The following is a 19,081-nucleotide window of genomic DNA, read 5'->3' as shown; positions in this document are numbered from 1 at the left end:
TTTTTTCCAAAGTTCAAAAACATTCCTAATAAAAATTTAAAAATCAAATATATTTTTTTTTAAAAAAAATACTTATAAAATTTAAAGAATATTTTTCAAATAAAATATTTTTTAACCAAAATGAGGGAAGAAAATTCCATTTTTGCTCTGTTTTCCGCGTAATAAGAACACAAAAAAGTAAGAATCACAATGGAGGCTGCAGTGTCTGCGGCGGCAGACGACACAGTAGCCGCCATTTAAATTTGCCACACCAACATGTGGGCTTCCCTTGTCTCATCACTTCCCTTCGATTCTCAATGAACTCCTTAATAAATTAGGGAAACACCCATTTATGGGGCCTATAATATGTAAATGGGAGGATCAAAACTTGTTAATTCCAAAGTTGACTTACTTTATGAGCTTGTATAATTAATATAATTAAGCTATCGGATTTGGGTATCGCTTTTTTATCGAGTATATCCAATTATATAGTATCGATCTTTCTTTTTTAATAGTTCTTCAACTTTTAAATGATTTCAGCTTCGTTGATTGGTTTGGACATCTTTTTCAGTAAATTTGATGGCTGTTCGAGTTAGGCCCGAACACGTCGAAAGTTTTGAAAAGGTGAAGGGAATAGGCAAAAAAAAAAAAAAAAAAAAATGTGAATGTTTGTTGATCTCCACAAAGAAAAAGAAAGTGTTTCCTTTTGTTAGGAAAATGATGGGTTTCTCTTTCTTATCCTCCATTCAGCTTTCATTGCAAATCAAATGGAAAATCTTTCAAAGCATAACCTGATCAGACAACATATTCAAACTTGAAACTCAAACAACACAGTTTATGTAACCAAGTTCACACCAAAATGCATATGAAATGAGATATGATTAAAATGGTTCGGAGGTAAGATTATTGTAAATAAAAGGTGTTCTTACTCTCGGGATTAGGCAACGAATGCATTCAGTTCTTAAGTTGTTTAGCGATCTTAAACCATTCGGTGTGGAAAGATCCTTCGACATCGGTTCTTTCGTAAGTATGGGCACCAAAATAGTCTCTTTGAGCTTGGACCAAGTTTGCTGGCAGTCTCTCCCTCCGGTAGCTGTCGAAGTAGGCGAGACTGGAAGACATTCCTGGGGTGCTGATACCCGAGTTGATGGCCAGACATACAACTCTTCGCCAAGCTGACTGTCGTTCGACGATTTCCTTTGCGAACTCTGGATCCACAAGGAGGTTAGCTAGATCAGGATTACGGTCGTAGGCCCTCTTGATTCGATCAAGAAATACAGCTCGAATGATACAACCTCCCTTCCAAATTCGGGCAAGTTCCCCCAACTTCAAATCCCATCCCTTCTCGTTACTCTTGGCACGGATCAGATTCATGCCCTGTGCATAGCTGCATATTTTGGACGCATAAAGAGCTTGTCTCACGTCGTCGATCAACTTTGCTTTATCGACCTCTTGAGGCACCAAGACGTCGCTAAGACCTGATCCGAAGACTTTTGCTGCTTCTACCCTCTCTTCTTTCAAACCACTTAGGAACCTTGCATCAAGAGAAGAAGCAATGGTAGGGGCTGCAACTGAGAGGTCAGCAGCTTGCTGAACAGTCCACTTACCGGTACCCTTCATACCAGTCTTGTCCAAAACCTTGTCAACTAAGTAGCCATCGGCTTTGTCATCCTTGATACTGAAAATGTCTGCAGTGATTTCAATCAAGAAACTTAGAAGCTCGCCTTTGTTCCATTCCGAGAAAACCTGGTGAAGTTCCTCATTTGACAACTTCCCCACAGATCTCAAAACATCATATGCCTCTGCAATCAGCTGCATATCACCATATTCTATTCCATTGTGGATCATCTTGACAAAGTTACCCGATCCACCTTTGCCGATGTAAGTCACACAGGGACCGCTATCGGGAACTTGGGCTGCAACCTTAACAAGAATGTCCTCGATGTTCTTGAAGGCCTCAAATGATCCTCCGGGCATCAAAGAAGGACCATTCCTAGCACCTTCTTCACCCCCTGAAACTCCCATTCCAAGGTAGAGCAGACCTAATTCAGCCATGGCTTTCTCTCTTCTCTCAGTGTTCTCATACCATTCATTACCACCATCAATTATACAGTCACCTTTCTCCAAGTAAGCAGAGAGGGTTTTAATGGTTTGGTCAACTGGTGCCCCGGCCTTAACAAGCATGATTATGACACGGGGTTTTTGAATTGATTGAACGAAAGATTCAGGATCATGGAAGCCATAGAGAGGAAGGTCTCCTTCTACCTTAGCTCGTTCAACTGTTTCATCTACTTTGGAGGTCGTTCGGTTATACACAGAAATAGGGAAGCCCTTTTCTGCAATGTTGAGGGCCAGGTTTTGACCCATCACAGCTAGACCAGCAAGGCCAATCCTTGTAGGTTTTGCAGGAGCAGCCATGTTTTACCTACCGCACATTCAAGATTTATAATTAGGACTCCGATAAAAACAGATATATAGTTCGCTAAGATCCAAAGAAAATAACTTATTGTAAACTCCAAGTAAAAGTATCAAGGAAAAACAACCACTATTGCTGCGCGTGTCAAAGAAAAACCCCTCGTTAGAACTACTAACATGCAAAGTGTCAATTCCCTGAAAGTGGCCCATCGAAGAAGAGCTAATAGTCCGTTTAAAGATGCATTCACTTAAAATTACAACCCTCCAAATTCTTAGAACTCACACAATGTATGAGTTTGATATAAATTTTTTGGAACGGTTAGAAGTGTTGATATCCCATTACATATAACTTACAGTATTTGGTTACACAATTAAATTGATTCCAATTATAGAAATATACTTGAACTTTGTGCTTTGTTTAAAAAATATCCCTCCCACCTGCTTTCTCAAAATTACAACCTAAATTCTTAACGCGTCTCTCTTTTAGTTAAACCTAAATGTATTAACTTACACTCAACTACTTGTAACAATTCAAGTTCACCGCTAGGAGATATTGTCTTCTTTGGGCTTTCCATTTCGAGCTTCCCCTCAAGGTTTTTAAAAAGCATCTGTTAGGGAGAGATTTCTACAGCCTTATAAAGAATGTATTGTTCCCCTCTCCAACCGATGTGGGATCTTACAATCCACCCCTCTTCAGGGCCAAGCGTCCTCTCTAGCATACCATTCGGTGTCCACCCCCCTTCGGGGCCAAGCATCCTTGCTGGCACACCGTCAGGTGTCCACCCTCCCCTTCGGAGCCAAGCGTCTTTGCTGGCACACCGTCCGATGTCCACCCTCCTCTTCGGGGTTCAGCGTTCTTGCTGGCACACCGTCTGATGTCCACCCCCCTTCGGGGCTCAGCGTCCTCGCTGGCACACCGTCCGATGTCCACCCCCCCCTTTGGGTCTTAGCATCTTCGCTAGCACACCGCCACTGCTTCGAGAGAGGGTGGTATAGAAAGAATTTAGTGATTCACCTAAGATTGAAAAACGTTACAGTTGGGCTTCTTTAGAGGGAAGCAAGCGCGCCAAGCTAAGAACGATCAATATCCGTCCACTTTTTCATCGACTTTTGGAAAAAAGGAGAATTTCAGCTACCTTCAGAAAACATGGTAAAAAAGAAAGAGAATCGTCAAAGGTGCTTTCCCTTTCGGGCTTCCCCTCAAGGTTCTTAAAATGGGTATGCTAGGGAGACATTTTCACACCCTTACAAAGAAGGTTTCGTTCCCCTCTTCAACCGATAAGGGATCTCACACAACATTGATAAAACATTCAGTCCTAAGGTTCCTTGGTGGTTCCATTCTTCTCTTTTCTTCTTGTTGTAGCCTATATACCTTGACTGAAAGGGGGTAGTTTTAGAGTTTGGGAAATGGAAAAAGTGGGGTAAAAGAGTATTGAAGAAGAGAGGGAAAAAATGCGGGAATATAGGGAAGGAACATTAAATAGTACTTCTTTCCAAATTGATTTAGTTAAAATACAAACTCCCCTGGTATTTCTTCATCTTTGTAACAATAACAAAAGAGAGGAGAAGAGTGCAAAATAAGAATCTCTGGCAGAGAAAGGTTGCCTTAAATGTTTGCACTTGGGTCTCTAAGATGCCAATAAAGAGACTCAACAGCCTCCATTTTGTTTCAGGACCCTACATTCATGCTTTCACCATAAAACCCAAACAGTTTACAACATGTACAACTTCCACTGAGATAAAAAAAACCAAATAAAACGACCACAGCATCACAGACCAACAAGAGAAGCTTCTATAATTATAAAAACAATGGCCATGAATCACAAGAGTAAAGCAAGATCTAGAATCTTCTTAAAGCAGTGAACCATATCAGCAACATAAAAATCATCATAATCTATAACTTCTAAATCCTTGTTTAAATCAAACAAAAAAACCAAGAGTAAGAACACATATAAAGCTAGAAAATGTGGGAAGGGATTCAAACCTGAAACCCGCAATGTTCTACTTGAATACTCAAAATCAGAAAAGGAAAATCAGAGGTGAAGAGTTGCATAACGAATTAAGCGCCATTAAACGCGCGGGGGGGAAGGGAGATCTCAGCAAACACATAAAGGGCACAATGAAGATGACAATTCAATGAAGATCCAGAAGAAATCAAACCTGAAAATATCCGCAGCCTAAGGAACGGATCGAGAAAGAAGCAAACCCCAAGAACGTAAGATCTTGCGATCGATTGAAATGGGTGCTAGTCGAAAACTCGCTATATAGACCTTCGAATTGCAGGTCGAAATTGGCGGCTCCGCAACGAAGAAACAAGAAATAAATGAGAAAACTGAGGCATCCAAGACGAACACGAATAGGATAATTTATAAGGCAGCATTCTCCAGACTCCAGAGCAGAGACATTGGTAGGTGGGCATAGGCAGTTGGTGAGAATATCGTCATACCATCGTCATATAACCTTTATAAAGTTATTTTAAACTCTCACTTGCCAGTAAATATTGTCTCTTTTGGCTCTTTCAGACATCACAATCTATCCCTTTCGAGACTAGTGTTCTCGCTGGCACTCTTCCTTCCTCCAATCATCGATGTGGGACCGCCCCCAAATTCACTCCTTTTAGGACCAACGTCCTTACTGACACATCATTTTGTGTCTACCCTCCTTCGGAGCAAGAAAGCTAGCACATCGTCTGGAACCTAGCTCTGATACCATTTGTAACAATCCAGGCCCACCGATAGCAGATATTGTTCTCTTTGGCTTTCCCTTTCAGCTTCCCCTCGAGGCTTTAAAATCAGTATACTATGAAGGTTTTCACACCCTTTATAAATGATGCTTGTTCTCCTTCGGTGGCACATCACACTCTTCTTATTGGTTTCTCATTTTTTTTAATATAAAAAAATATTATTTTTTTTTAATATAAAAAAATATTATTATTTTTTTTTTTAGTTTTCTCTTCAAAATTTAAAAATTGGGAATTACTTTCCATATTTTTTATAAAGAATATTTGATTTTCCTCTATTATATAATTACTTTTTAAAATTTTATTTTAAAAACTTATTTTCATATGAGATTTTATATTTTAAAATTAAAAATTTTAAGAAACAAACCAAAAAAAAAAATTATTATTACCAAATATATTCATAGTTTTATTTTTCCAATACAAAAAAAAAATATATATATATATATAATAATAATAATAATAATAATTTAAAAAAATTCCAAACGCCTTCCATTTTCTTTAAATTGAAACAAACCAAAGAAACAAAAGTAAATATTACCAAACTTGACTTTAATAATTATTTTGTTTATTTGGTATATAAAAAAAAAAAGTATGTATTAATACATTGAATTTATCTAATAATTTAAAACTTTCAGGTTCCAATTTGAATACAAATAATTTATATTTTATTCTATTAAAATTTTGAACGTAATTATTGACCAAAAACTCAAAAATTAAGAAAAAAAAAAACTTTTATATTTTTTATTTCTTAAATTTAAAGGAAGGTATTATTATAATTATCTCGTCGACTTAGCTATAAATTCATTTATAAACTTTTATGCTTTCAACAATTTAGCCTTTACTTTTGTTTGGTCCTCACTTTGCTCATAAATTTAGAGAAAATATTATTCAACTTAATTACTTTCAAATTCATTTATAAATTTTTATGATTTCAATGATTTATTCTTTACTTTTTTTTTTTTTTTTGTCAATTATTAATTATTACCGTAAAAACGGTTTAATCATTTGGTTGATAGACGCATTTGATCTCTAAGCTATTTATTTGTACACGTTTTAACAATATTTGACATGCATTATTAAAAAAAATTAAAATGAACAAAAATGCCAAAAAGGATCGAGATATTTTAAGAATAAATATACGTTAAAGATTTTTTAAAATATTTTATTAATAAATTAAAATTGAGGGCACATTTTTTACCTAAAGAAAGGTGAAATAAGGTGATGGATATTAGACGAACACGACTCTCCATAATGGTATGATATTGTCTTTAAGGTGGAATAAAGCGATGGATATTAAACGAACACGACTCTCCACAATGGTATGATATTGTCCACTTTGAACATAAACTCTTATGTATTTGCTTTGGGCTTCCCAAAAGGCCTTGTACCAACTGTGTACCAACTGAGAGGAGAGTATATTTTGTTTATAACCTTCAGTAGCAATGGAGAAAGCATTATTTGTTTATAAATATCATTCGCTAAATTAGGGGACGTATCTAATCATGGGATAATGCTCATACATTTAAATCAATATTAGATCTAAGCTAATGGAGTTGCGACCAAAAATCAGGACATTTTACGTACTTTTAGTGCGAAAAGTAATTAAGAAAACACAATTTGTTCTGAGGGGTCAACAAAAGTTGGGTGATTTCCCTCTCTGGATGGAGGAGATGAAAAGCAAACTTCACCAAAAATCCCTTTTCATCCACTCCCCATTTCTCATCTGCGCATTTTCAGGTATGAATTTTCCTCTCTAGTCACCTCTATGGAGGAACAATTAAATTAATGTGTCTTGGAAATGCATTTAGATCATCTTCATGTTTGTGGTTTTTCTGGGAAGTTTTCTTGAAAGGAAGCTTGTTCCGATGTTGGGTCTTTGCTGGATTTTGTAATCTTGTTCTTCCAGATTTTTGATTTTGCGATCTCGAGTCTGAGATGAGGACTTATCACAGTTGGTATGTATGCTAGATTTGCTTGCTGGGTTCTTGCTTGGGAATTTACTACTAGAAACTTTTCGAAAAGAAATCCAGAAAACGATGCTCAAATTACCCCAAGCTTTCAAATGGAACAGTGAAAAGGGAGTAAATTCCTTTTGGGTTTTCTATAATGTATCTGAATATGGGCACTAGAAATTACCTCTCAAGATTTCATCACTTGACTATGAGATTTCATCAGTCTTCTATGCCTGGCTTTACCGTGAATTGAGTGTTGGCACTCTGCGGATGTTCATATGTTTTCTGTTGGGGTTATTGTGTGTGCTGTGGGGTTATCTATTCCACCCAGTTTCAATAAATTCCGTGGAGAACTTTTGACCATTTTGATTAGAACTTCAGCATCTGGTTTGCACAAAATTGGTATTAGAGTTCTAAGATTTGGACTGATGGCCGGAATTTGCCCATTAACTCCGGTACAATGTGGATCGAACCGGAAATAGGGAGGAACGAATCATTCTTTCTCCAAGAACTACAACCCAGCAGTCACAAGACAAACACTCAAAAGAGACAAAAGGGTTGACTCCTCCATCGTCTACATATTAGAAAGCGCATGATGAAACCTGGCTGAGACTAATGATACAAGAGGACATTAGACATTAAGTAGAGGAAGCCCAAGCCCAAGTGGTGTAAATATGAGTTAAGCTATGATTACAAAATATAATTGTGGAGGACCAAGTAGAAGCAAAAAGAGTGGCCAAGTCCCAAAAAATAACCATGTTAATCTCTTGACCAAGAAAAATTCTAGCATTTCTTTCAAACCATAGTCTCCAAAGGAGGGCAAAGACACGCCTGTTGTACCTCTCAAGGTTCTTGTTATTACGTTGGGTTTTAAAGTTAGGATAACCAAGAGCTTCGTTGCCTATACCATATCGATTGTCTCCAATCGATTAATGGAATGACTGTTAGCTTTACGAGTTCTTTCTCTTCATGATTTACCCCTGAAGACTTAGGTCTCCTCCTGGGGTTGATCCAAATACTCCCACTTTAGTTAGTGATTGATGAACTGTGCAGAAGATTACGAAAAAACCTTCTGCACAGTTCATCAATTGTGAAGGCAATGGACTTATCTCCTCAATCTTCTTGTGCTCAAATCTTTGGAACACAACTAGATTTGGCTGGTTGTCCTTGTATTTTGTGTGCTGTTATCGGATCGGCGTGGTTCTATAACATCTGAATTTAGAGGATTAGTAGTTGTACACTACCAGAATTCAGCATTGGTTTGTATTTTGAAATTAGCAAAAGATGCTCAAGAATGTGTTAAAGAAACAAAAGGTGAAAAGTGTCTGTGTTATGAAACACAATTAAAAAGGAAAAGAGTGGTAGTCATTGGTCAACAGAAAACTATACACAATCATGTTACTCTGGTCTATTCACAAACGCGAAACCTCTCAAAAAGCTGTTAGCAGTGCTCAAAATTTGATTGGATATTTTTTTGTTCGTTTTAATTTTTAAGGGTAATCTGTAATAGCCAAGACCATCCACCACCACTTATTTCTCCATCACATATAAATAATCCAATCATTTTGCTCATTGCTTTCCTTGTTCAGTACACTCAACATCAGGATTGCTACTATCTTCACTGCACAATATGAAACTTAATCAGCGTAGCTACTGTTAAGAAAATTTTTCCTGTACTGGTTTTTCTTAAACACGTCAAATTTGTAAGCAACTTCATTGGTAAAATAAAATGTACAAAAGTAAGGAACAGCTGAAAAAAATCCCGTCTGAGAAGCTACAGAAACAATGCGCAATCAGCTAAACAAAGAAATAAGATAGTTGCAAAAATCTTTAGAAAATCTGTTTCAAGAGGAAGCCAAATGAATGAAACTATCCTGATAATCCTCCCAAAGCCTCTTAATATCATTAAACACTCTTCTCACCATCCACACCACTCGAAGAGAATGCCAAGTTGGGGTGAGACAAGGAACCATTGCCCATAATTTGTTGTCCTGTTGTCATTAGTTTTTAGAACTATATTTGAAATAAAATTACGATGGATCCTTCACTGTGTTTCCATATGGAGCTAACTCAGAAGATCTAAGCTGGCTTTGTATGCCAAAAGTTAAAATCACAATTAAGCATTAATCAACGAAAATGCTCAAATAGTAGTTATTGCAGTTCTTCTTTACGTGCATGATGTTACAGACTGACCGGAGGAAAAGACTGAAGACAGAAGAACCATATATGGAGACAGGGACTGGAAAAAATTTCCTCCTCACCCTGGCTTATCTTGGTGCAGACTCAGCTCTCGGATGGTGTGTTGGGGGGGATTTCTTCAAGTTCTCTGAATTTGGGGTAAGGATTATTGACCTGTAGTTCTGTGATCATTTGACGGAGTTCAGAAGTCTGCTCTTTGAGTTGAGCATTTTCTTGAACAACCTTGTCATGGCAGTCTGAAACTTGGTTCAACTTATCTATAAGCTGATGGTTCTCATTCCGAAGCCAAACCACTTGAGACCAAAGCTCGTCCAAATGCTTCTGTTTGCGCATACGTGACCGGCGTGCCGACTCTCTATTGGATACCATCCTTCTCTGCTTCCTCTCGTCAATGAGGCTTTGCTGTTGCTCATCTGCTTCATCAGAAGTTGAATTGCTACTCAAGCATGGATGTCGATTAAAATCTTGGAACTGAGAAGAACCTTGGAAGTTATATAGAGGATTGGAGAGTTCATTAAGTTGCATTGTAGATAAGTTGTTCTGAGCCATGGGAAAGTGAGTAGCATATGGAGATAAATTGGAGGGGATGAGATATTGGAGACTTGTGACTTCACCAGGCTGCATCTTTTAGGCCTTATTGAAAGCTTTCTGGGTCTTTGAAGGGGAGAAGATATTGTTTTGGGAGAATGGGAAGTTTGGTGGTGAAGATGCTTTATAGCATGTAAAAGGTTTCATTGGCCCACTCTCAAGAACGTGGATGATTTTGAGAAAGTTTGTCAGAGCTTGAATCACTTGAATATCATGCAGATCTTGTCTATGTCCTATTATGGCACGGCTTCTTTGCTTTCATGTCATGAGATCATTCAGGTACTCTACTATAACTGTTGTGTATCTTCCTGCTCGTTATGGCTACTTGATGTCGAACAGTATGTGTTTGTGATATATGCATGATTCATATATATATATACATGAGAATTGATTATCTCTGTGATAATAGTTTTCACATCATATCTTGCTTACATCAGAGAGAGCATACATATTGTGGGAAGTATAATTATTGTTATGATAGAATGGTTAGAAAAAGAAGAACGGTACATCAAAGGATGTGGAGAAGTCAATCTAAAATTTAAAAAATGACAATAATATTAACAAGAAGAAGAAAAAATAACTCTACTAAACAAATCAATCTAGTGATGTAAGCAAAAGAAAGACGGACAAGGCAAGCAAAGCCCTCTTTTGCATTCCTATTCATCAACTATCAATAGGGTAGATGTCTAATGAAGCTATTAATAGGTTAATGACTTCAATCTCATTTTAAAATACACGGCTCCAATCCTCTCTAAACTAACAACAAAATAAAAATAAAAAACTTGACCCCTTAGTCTCATAGATGATATTGAACCAATCATAGCACTAAGTGGAGGTTATAGTTACGTCTCTTTCTTCTTGGTGTCTGAATCTTAAAGGTCTGAGGCATACCAATTCTCTTAGTATCATTCTACCATCTTAACCTTTTCTCCATCTATTCTTGAGGTTTGGGATAAGACTATAGGATTGTAAATTGGCCCTGATGCAGTCTCTTCCCAGATGCTTTTTCACCCTTTAGGTTCATTTTGGTTATATTTAGTGCAATTCGATCCAATCATTTACATCTTATCCTTTAAATTTCAGAGCAATAATTAAAGATAATGGCCACAATTTTAAATGCATACTCAACCTTCTCCCACCTTCCCACAAAAAGATAGAAAAGGAGAAGGAAAAGGAGGGAGGACATCACTAGAAAGGCAGAAGTAGCTGAAAAAAAAACTTCAATTTTCAAGGCACTAACTATCATATTATATTATATTCATGTAAAGTTATGAATTAAGTTTTATAAAGATAGATAACTCGAGGCTTATTTATTGCGTCACTGGAAATAGACTAGATTTAAAAACACTGCTGAGAGATGCAGAGTACTCAAATCTTTTATTGGTGGTTCATCTTTTTTCAGATTTGGCTTTCTTACCAAGTCCCGATGTATATTTGTTTAGCACAACGAAGAGATTAAAATTTTAAAGTTGAGGTGAAAGAAAGGCACTTTTCTGTAATTAAGATCTTTGGTTTAGGTATATAATCTGATTGAATGAAAGTAGTAGACATTGCAATATCTTCTCTAAGTATGTCGAAAAATTTACATGATATATGAACTTTCAAAGTCGATAGAGATCTAGACTCAGTAGAAAACTTCAACGTCATCCTACATCATAAGAGACCTAGTCAATTGAAACATCGTCGTACGAAAGTTGTCAACACCCGAAACTTTAACCTTAGTTCATTATTTCTTAGTCTTGTTGTTTCAATCACTGTCAAGTTTCTGTCGTCCGGGAAAGTGATACTAGATGCTAGAGTTGCACGATGTTGAGCTGCTAAAAAATTAATGGCCAACCGTGTAAAATTGCTTCAATCAAGCATGTTATTTTTAAAATCTGGTCAAATCTTAGCTTGTTGGTGGAACTGGGGATCACATTTTACTAGCTGCTAAAAGACATAGAGTGTAGCTGAGGTCCTAACCACACTCAGTCAGTAAGGTAAAAAGTTACTTTCAGAGTGGAAAATCTTGTCTGATTGGTGGAGGGAACAGCCACACTTGCAAGCAATTGTATACTTGCTTTGAAAGTTAGTCTTCCATTCAATAAAGAGCTTTTCTCTGATTCATGTAATACCATAATCTTTACCGAAGAAAAGAGAACTTGAAAAACAAAAAATACTGCTTCCCCACACTTGAGGCTCTTGTCTGATTGAGTGGACTGCTTAGTCAACATTGTCATTAGAAACATTTTGACCATTTCCCTTTCTTTGTCTTTTTTTCTCTCCCTCACTCAGCTGTGAGTGTGTCTGAGATTTGGGTGGGAAGCTGTTAGTAGATATGTGGGAAAGGTACAGATTTCAGCATGTTTCCTGTCCAATAGTATCAGAAACTTCACAGTTGGTTCAGTCTTTGCAATTGTACTTGTAGTGTACATCATATGTTATATATCCCGTGATGATCGCGAACAAACTTCCAGCCAATATGAAACAAGAGGGCCCCTTCCAGACAATGTTCCTTAGGCTCCATTTTTCCTCTAATATTAAGGGGTTGTAGATTGTTGCTAAACAATATTATTGTTTCCTTTGCCCTTTTGAATGAACTCACAAATTTTGGTACGTAAAGGAGAGAATAATTCATAATGAACAACTACTATTGCTATTCAATATCATACTTTGATCGAGGGTGTGCTTCAGATGACTTTGCAAAACGAAAATTGTTTTCGTCCATTAGAAGCACTTCTCAAACTTGCCATGATGTTTTGTTTGCCATGATGTTTGGCTTAAATTATGGATTTGTAGTGTAAAAAGGAATAGGTTATAGAAGTAAAAGTTTGTGGATTCTTTAGGAACTTATAATTGTGAAGACACATACCAAATTACCAAACTAGTAGCTTGAACAAGTGAGTAACTCAACATATCAAACATATGCTCAACTGCTTAACTTAAGAGTTATACAAGGAACCAAATACCCTAAACGTATAATACGGTATGATACCTAAAATCCCATACCGAAATGATCAACCGAATTAGGAGATTTCTATTTCACCAAAAGCAAACATCAAATTACATAGGCGGAAACTTGACCGATCTTCCTTTCCTTTTCTTTCCTCTATAGCTTAAAACTTAAAAGAATGAATATCGTATAGAATAATACATGTTTTTTTAAAAAGTACTTGGACTGATCCATTATATACAAAAGTGAAAATAATTTGATGGGGAAAGACAATTGTGTTAGGAAGGATGATGGAGTAAGCAAAGGAAGAAAAAGAAGAAAAAAGCCAAAAAGAAAAATAAAGAGAGACAGGGGATGATAGATGACAAGTTGTGGGTCAAAGTGCGCATGGGTTAGTGCCACCATCCCCTGCATCCTACCCCTCCTATTGCTCATCTTGTCAATTCAGGTTTTCCTTTTGTTAAAAAAGAAAGAATTTTATAGAGAGATTGCAAAAATAAACGAATAAATAAATGAATGAATGAATGAATGGGTAGCTTTTCAATGAACCCCATTAAAGCAACCTCAATATATGTTTTTGTTGAATGGTATTTGGTGATGTTCTTTCCCTTTCTCTCTTTCGATTCAAATTCTTGTGGTGGGTGTCCTATAAAGTATTGGATAGAGCTCCAAAATGTACATTATTGGAGCTTTTTTGGGTTCTATAATTTGGTGATTTTTTTGGGCAGAGAGAGAGGAAAATGCCCAAAACATCTTTATAGTGTTTGTCCTATTTTAGATGCTTGTTTTCTTGGCTTTCTTTCTGTTCCTTCATGTTCATCCAATAGTGTTCATCATTCAAATGCCCAAGTTTCTCTTCTTTTTTCTCTTTTATATACCATTTCTTTTGCGCCATCATTTTATTTCCTTTTTCATGTCTACTTCGAAAAAGAATATGAGAAAATTATTGGTGGATAAAGATTTGAATGTATCCCTAAACATTTTCTCTTTCGTTGTAATTATTTATGACGTTGTAATAGTTGTGTTACAAAAGTTTTGAAATACTTTCGTTTCGTGTGACTATAATAAAAATGTTGTCTTGTGTTTCTTTCCGCTACAAATTTAAGTTTTTTTTTTCTTTCCATTTTTTTATCCTCAAACACTAATGATTTCAATCTATCATAGTTATATTTTCATGTCATTTAATAATTATACATTGTTATTTCTCATTAATGAAAGAAATATTTGAGCACATTTTCATTCATTATTCTTTGTGGTAAAAGGATGTTCCTTCATATTAATAGCGTTCGAGGAGTCTACGTACTTTTCAAAAAGGGTGGACGGTTGGTTCTCGAAAATACTCGATGGCTGACCTTTTAGTAGAAGGGAAAAGATTTTCAAAGATGTGAAATCTTTAGAAAGAAAGAAATCATCGGCTCTTCGAAGATAAGTTTTCTTCTTCTCCTTTACTTTACATACATCACATATTGTACTTCTAGGTGACTCTTGTGTATAACTATAGCCTTTCGATGGTTATTAGCAATGGAAGGACTCGTCCTTAATAGTTCTTTGGGCAGGGTTGGCTCTACCCAAACCCTAGTTAAAATGAAAGACAAATCAAACTTTAAGCACATTTGAGGTCTCCATTTCCTTCCTTCGAATAATTGATGTTTCATGAGATTGAACCATTATGTTACTTTTTTATGCCTATCGTTTTCTTGCTTCAATTATACACACGGATAGATTAACTCATTGGGTAACATCTTGAACTTTGTGTGATTTTCCATACTTAAACGTGCAATGAATGTATATGCTTTAGATTATGATGCTAAGTGCAGTTAAGGGAGTGGTAGTGCATTTTTAATTTGGATTAAGACAATCACTTAGCTTCTTTTTTGCTCACCAAACTTTGGATTAAAATCCTAATCCACTATCATAATTTGAGGATAACCACAATAACATTAGGCAACCTTTTGACAAGATAGCTACCACTCATCATATTGCCCTACTTTTTTCTTCTTCTTCTCTTCCTTGCCCATGCTAATAAGCAATCTTTTAGAAGGTATAACTCTCTTGGACATGAGATTTCAATAATACTCCATTTTAGTCCTTGAGATTACCGACCCATAAATGACGTAATGCAATTCGAACTACAGGGTATTACACTTGATATTAATTATGGTCTAGCTTAACTTGGAAACGTTTCTTTCAAGTCTTTGGGATTTAACATCAAAGTTGCTTTAGTAGATGCTCTCTTTCGTGCGTTAAAACATATATTGAATCTCTTAAAGTCCGTTTCATGCTTTTTAGTTTCCCACTAATACACATTCAATAGTGCCAAACCTAATTCAAGTTTGATCGTGTCAATACAATCACGAAATATTTCTACTCTCTAGTAAAAGTGTGAAAGTCTTTATTGGTGATCATTACACAGCCCTTGCACTCTCCTCCAGTGAGACAAGAATTATAGGCAAGAAGCTATGAAGAGATGCATAATGAGACAAGAATCATAGGCATGAAGCTATAAAGAGATAGCAAAAGATAAAGCTAACTAGTTAAATCTACTTGAAATTTTACCTACGAATGCAAAGTGAATTCTAGAGTTGGACTATCCTCTTCAAGCATGTGCATGTAATAGTTTCACATTTCCTTCTCAAAGTGTGTGCACATTCATACGTTTACATATGCCAACACGAGCATAGCTTTTCCATAGTTGCCATGTCCATCCTGAGAAGTTGAGAGATAAAAAGATAAAAGAAAGATTCTTCAATGTTGAGACAAGTAATACTAAAACATTTTGAAAAATTTGTCCATAATCATCAAACTTTGTTAATGTAATATATCTATATTCAATTAAGTTTCTTAGGCATAGTTAAGACCTCTCTATGTACCTCTCATGATTAATCATCTCATGACAACTTTTTATACGTTTAAAACAAAAAATTATTATAAAAAGCAAAAAACAGAGGAAAAAAAAAAAAAAAAAAAAAACTATAGCAAACAACTCCATAACCAACACAGCTACAAATATTACATATGTTCAGCATCTTAAGCCTGGAAAGAATACTTCAAACCAACCTTTATCATAAAGGGCGAAATTGCAGAGGCGTAGTAAACACTTCAATAATTTCAAATCCAATTTCCAATTCAGGAGAAAGAGTTTCACTCAACCGAATGAATCATTCAATCAAAACTTGGGTGGAAGGGGAACCTGGATAAGAAGAATATGGTAACAAATATGGTTCTCAACGATAATAACAAGAGTACCAATCACAGATTCACAAATCACAAGTGAGTAAGAGAGAATAATTCTGATCCAGAACATGAGGATAAATCATGGAAGTTGTTACAGCTCATCCTTAAATGTCAGTCTTTATCGTGTTCTGGCAGCAGCAAACATCATATAGACCATGAACGAAATGCAGGCACAACTCAACCTCGGTTTAATGTCATAGTCTATATCGCGTTCTAGTAGCAGAAGACATCAGATAGACCATGAAAGAAATGCAGGCACAACACACCCTCGATTGATTTATTGTCATAGTCTATATCGCGTCCTAGTAGCAGAAAACATCAGATAGACCATGAAAGAAATGCAGGCACAACACACCCTCGGTTTAATGTCATAGTCTATATTGCATTCTAGCAGCAGCAAACAGCATACAGACCATGAAAGAAATACAGGCACACAACTCATTGGGTTAATGTCATAGTCTATATCGTGTTCAGGAAGCAGCAAACATCATATAGACCATGAAGGAAATGCAGGCTTTTTTTAGTAGCTAAATCAATTAATCAATGGATATTATGATAAGGCATAAAAGTAAACGACGATCATTGTATCTACTGCTCAAGTTATCCGAGATTCAACTCATAGAAACTAAAAAACACCAGAATAATATTTCATAAGACAATTTCTGAGAGATTTTAAAGAAGGGAAGAATAAGATAACACACGAGTAAATGTAACAATAGCTAACACCAGAATTCAGAAGTCTGTGACTTCGAAAGATTGTTTGATAAAAGAAATGCTTTTCTAAAAATCTTTAAACAAAAAACCCAAAATAATTCCAAAGAAAAAAAAAAGTATGATTCACACCACAACACTTCAATAATCAATAAGCGGGATGCCATTTCTCAAGATACTTCTTTTCTCAAAAACGAAGATTTCATTTAATAGAATCCCGATTCTGAACCAATATCATGAATGATTAGAAGTGTCCACTAAACGTTTCTTCATCCATAAACAAAATTTTCACACGTTGCCAAGCACAGTGAAAATGATTTTATTTGACAAAGCACTTTTAATATACTAGGAGAGAAAACACTCCCAAACACAATCGAAAGGCCAAAGCATATCCACTAAGATTTCTATGTCCAATAACCGGATGAGTAAGTACTAATAACCAGAACACGATGACAGAAGCATCATCCTTCCCACGCCTATTAAGCAAACTTACAAGAATTATTTTGACCCAAAATCAAGCAATTGCGCCACACAAAAGTTTACGCCAGGAGTTTCCAATTTTAACAAGTCTACCAACGGATACTCTAAGCATATAAATATACAAATTTAATACTTCACAAGTAAACAGTTTCAAAGCTCAGCACTTAGTATGCTTTGTCTCAAACTTTATAATTCCTAAATTGAATTCAACAAGGTAAGATAGTATAGTTTCCCCCTACTATTAGCGACTAAAACTTACCAAGCATTTGAATAACAATGGATACCTGTGAAGACAATTTGAGCGTATCAACAGCAATGCTAGTTGTTCCAGGAGGAGAACTTTTAAAAGAAATCTTACCACAAAACCTTTACAAATGCAAAATCGTAAGCAACTTTCTTCATCTAAAAGTGACGCTATTCACAGGTTGCATTTCACAGATTGGACTAATCTTAAGCTATCAGTTCAAAATTGTACCTGACCCGCAAATCCGTTTGCAGGCCACCACCCGCCCTCCGACTCTTCCTGCGCTCATAATCTGGATCATCGGTTGGCAGCTCATATCGACAAACAGGACATGTGTTTCGAATATTCAGCCACGGCAGAATGCAATCATCATGGTAATAGTGAGCACAGGGGAGCTTCCTCACCTTTTCCTCCATTGAAAATTTATCCTTACAAACGGCACAGGCAACGAGTTCCTCTGCCAGCAGATTCTCTGTTTTTAACTCAACCAGAGGAAGGTTCTCCACAGAACTCTTAGCTGCTGGAGGACTACCCTTCAAAGCATTCTCATTTTCAACGAATTGTCCAAAAAGGGTATCGTATTCTCCTGCATACATGTAATCATCCTGGTCCGCTATGTACGCCTCAGCATCGTTATCCCGTTCCCAGTTCGTATTCCTTACGATATCGTTCATTACCAATAGGATTTCCCATCGACCCGCTTCTTCACCTGATTCTTCTTCGTTGGAAAAACCCGATGCAAGAGACAATTCCTCAGCTCCATCTACCACTACGCTCAAATTATCCCTTTCGTCCACCCGTTCCTCGACCTCCTCCCATTCAAAATCCTCGTACGGAATCCTCTGGCCCTGAAAACAAAAGCTGAAGCTATCCGAGAGAGGATTCGGATTTTCAACCCAATTAGCATCATTCTCGCCATCATCCCCTGTGACGAGTTGCAGAGCACCAATCATCCCGTTATCAGACTCCGAGTCCGAATCCACATCAACAACCCGAAGGCCACTAGTAGTCGAATCCGCAACTGGCATGCTCACATCCACCTCCGAAACCCGGCTATCAGATTCCATAGCGAAAGCCGACCACAGCTCCTCAATATAGTGAGATTCAATCTCACCGGTATCTTCAAATCCCGAAATGCCCAAGTCGTTAGCAGAATGCGTAAATGGGTCTGGCCCAGAATCCAGACCTCGATCGTAATCGCTGAAAGCGTGCAAATGATCGGTGAAGCGACGATTCTCAAAAAGATCAGTCACGAAGCAACTAACATCACGCTCGGACTCGGAATCCGCGTCGGAAAACCAATCGGTGTCGAAAGGGAAGGAATCGTCGGCAGATGTGACGATGGAGGAGATAGCGGCAAAGGGGTTGAAATCCATGGTGTTGGGGAGATCGTCGCGGCGGAGGGATGGGACAGACGGTACCGGAGAAGGAGAATCGGAGTGGGTTTGATCAGGAAGAGCCACGTTAGGTTGAAGATTAAGTTTAGGAATGGAGAGAAAATCCATAGAAATTTTGGGGGAAATGACGTTCGCGGATTTTGACCAAGTCACCCTTTTATACCCCTTCTCCATTCTCAATAAACTAGAATTCAGAAATTTATTTAATTA

The 19,081-nt window shown here is 36.9% G+C and overlaps 3 protein-coding genes and 1 long non-coding RNA gene across 7 annotated transcripts; 1 reads left to right on the top strand and 3 right to left on the bottom strand.

Moving 5' to 3' along the window:
• Nucleotides 1–756: 756 nt before the first annotated feature.
• Nucleotides 757–4,806, bottom strand: LOC111808792 (6-phosphogluconate dehydrogenase family protein). The gene is made up of 2 exons (XM_023694976.2): nt 4,555–4,806; nt 757–2,404 (listed from the first exon to the last, which is right to left on the bottom strand). Exon 2 carries the CDS (start codon nt 2,395–2,397, stop codon nt 934–936), a length of 1,464 nt encoding a protein of 487 aa, XP_023550744.1. The 5' UTR covers nt 2,398–2,404; nt 4,555–4,806; the 3' UTR covers nt 757–933.
• A 1,866-nt stretch (nt 4,807–6,672) lies between these two features.
• Nucleotides 6,673–14,536, top strand: LOC111808022 (uncharacterized). The gene is made up of 2 exons (XR_002817015.2): nt 6,673–6,871; nt 14,068–14,536. It is a non-coding gene; the product is annotated as an uncharacterized LOC111808022 (long non-coding RNA).
• LOC111808021 (basic leucine zipper 43-like) lies at nt 9,105–10,092 on the bottom strand. The gene has a single exon (XM_023693785.2). The coding sequence runs from the start codon at nt 9,907–9,909 to the stop codon at nt 9,370–9,372; it is 540 nt and encodes a 179-aa protein (XP_023549553.2). The 5' UTR covers nt 9,910–10,092; the 3' UTR covers nt 9,105–9,369.
• A 524-nt stretch (nt 14,537–15,060) lies between the features above and the next one.
• LOC111808019 (uncharacterized) lies at nt 15,061–19,012 on the bottom strand. Of its 4 annotated transcripts, none has more exons than XM_023693780.2 (2): nt 17,706–19,012; nt 15,061–15,511 (listed from the first exon to the last, which is right to left on the bottom strand). In XM_023693780.2, the coding sequence occupies exons 1-2, from the start codon at nt 18,977–18,979 to the stop codon at nt 15,463–15,465; spliced, it is 1,323 nt and encodes a 440-aa protein (XP_023549548.2). In that variant the 5' UTR covers nt 18,980–19,012; the 3' UTR covers nt 15,061–15,462. The 4 variants fall into 4 exon arrangements, with proteins under 4 accessions (XP_023549548.2, XP_023549551.2, XP_023549549.2 ...); XM_023693783.2 differs by lacking the exon at nt 15,061–15,511 and adding an exon at nt 15,904–16,341; XM_023693781.2 differs by lacking the exon at nt 15,061–15,511 and adding an exon at nt 15,904–15,995.
• Nucleotides 19,013–19,081: the final 69 nt, after the last annotated feature.

The sequence above is a fragment of the Cucurbita pepo genome, chromosome 13, assembly GCF_057944985.1.
Source record: "Cucurbita pepo subsp. pepo isolate OVF chromosome 13, ASM5794498v1, whole genome shotgun sequence".
NCBI lineage: Eukaryota > Viridiplantae > Streptophyta > Magnoliopsida > Cucurbitales > Cucurbitaceae > Cucurbita > Cucurbita pepo.
This window is presented reverse-complemented; position numbering and strand designations above follow the sequence as displayed.

What these genes read in the sequence shown, in the direction of transcription:
- LOC111808792 (XM_023694976.2), bottom strand. Translation starts at nt 2,397, where the DNA reads ATGGCTGCTCCTGCAAAACCTACAAGGATTGGCCTTGCTGGTCTAGCT.
- LOC111808019 (XM_023693780.2), bottom strand. Translation starts at nt 18,979, where the DNA reads ATGGATTTTCTCTCCATTCCTAAACTTAATCTTCAACCTAACGTGGCT. An exon ending in CAAACGGATTTGCGGGTCAG is followed by an intron (nt 15,512 to 17,705) that starts GTACAATTTTGA and finishes TCAACTTCTCAG; the next exon opens with GATGGACATGGCAACTATGG.
- LOC111808021 (XM_023693785.2), bottom strand. Translation starts at nt 9,909, where the DNA reads ATGCAGCCTGGTGAAGTCACAAGTCTCCAATATCTCATCCCCTCCAAT.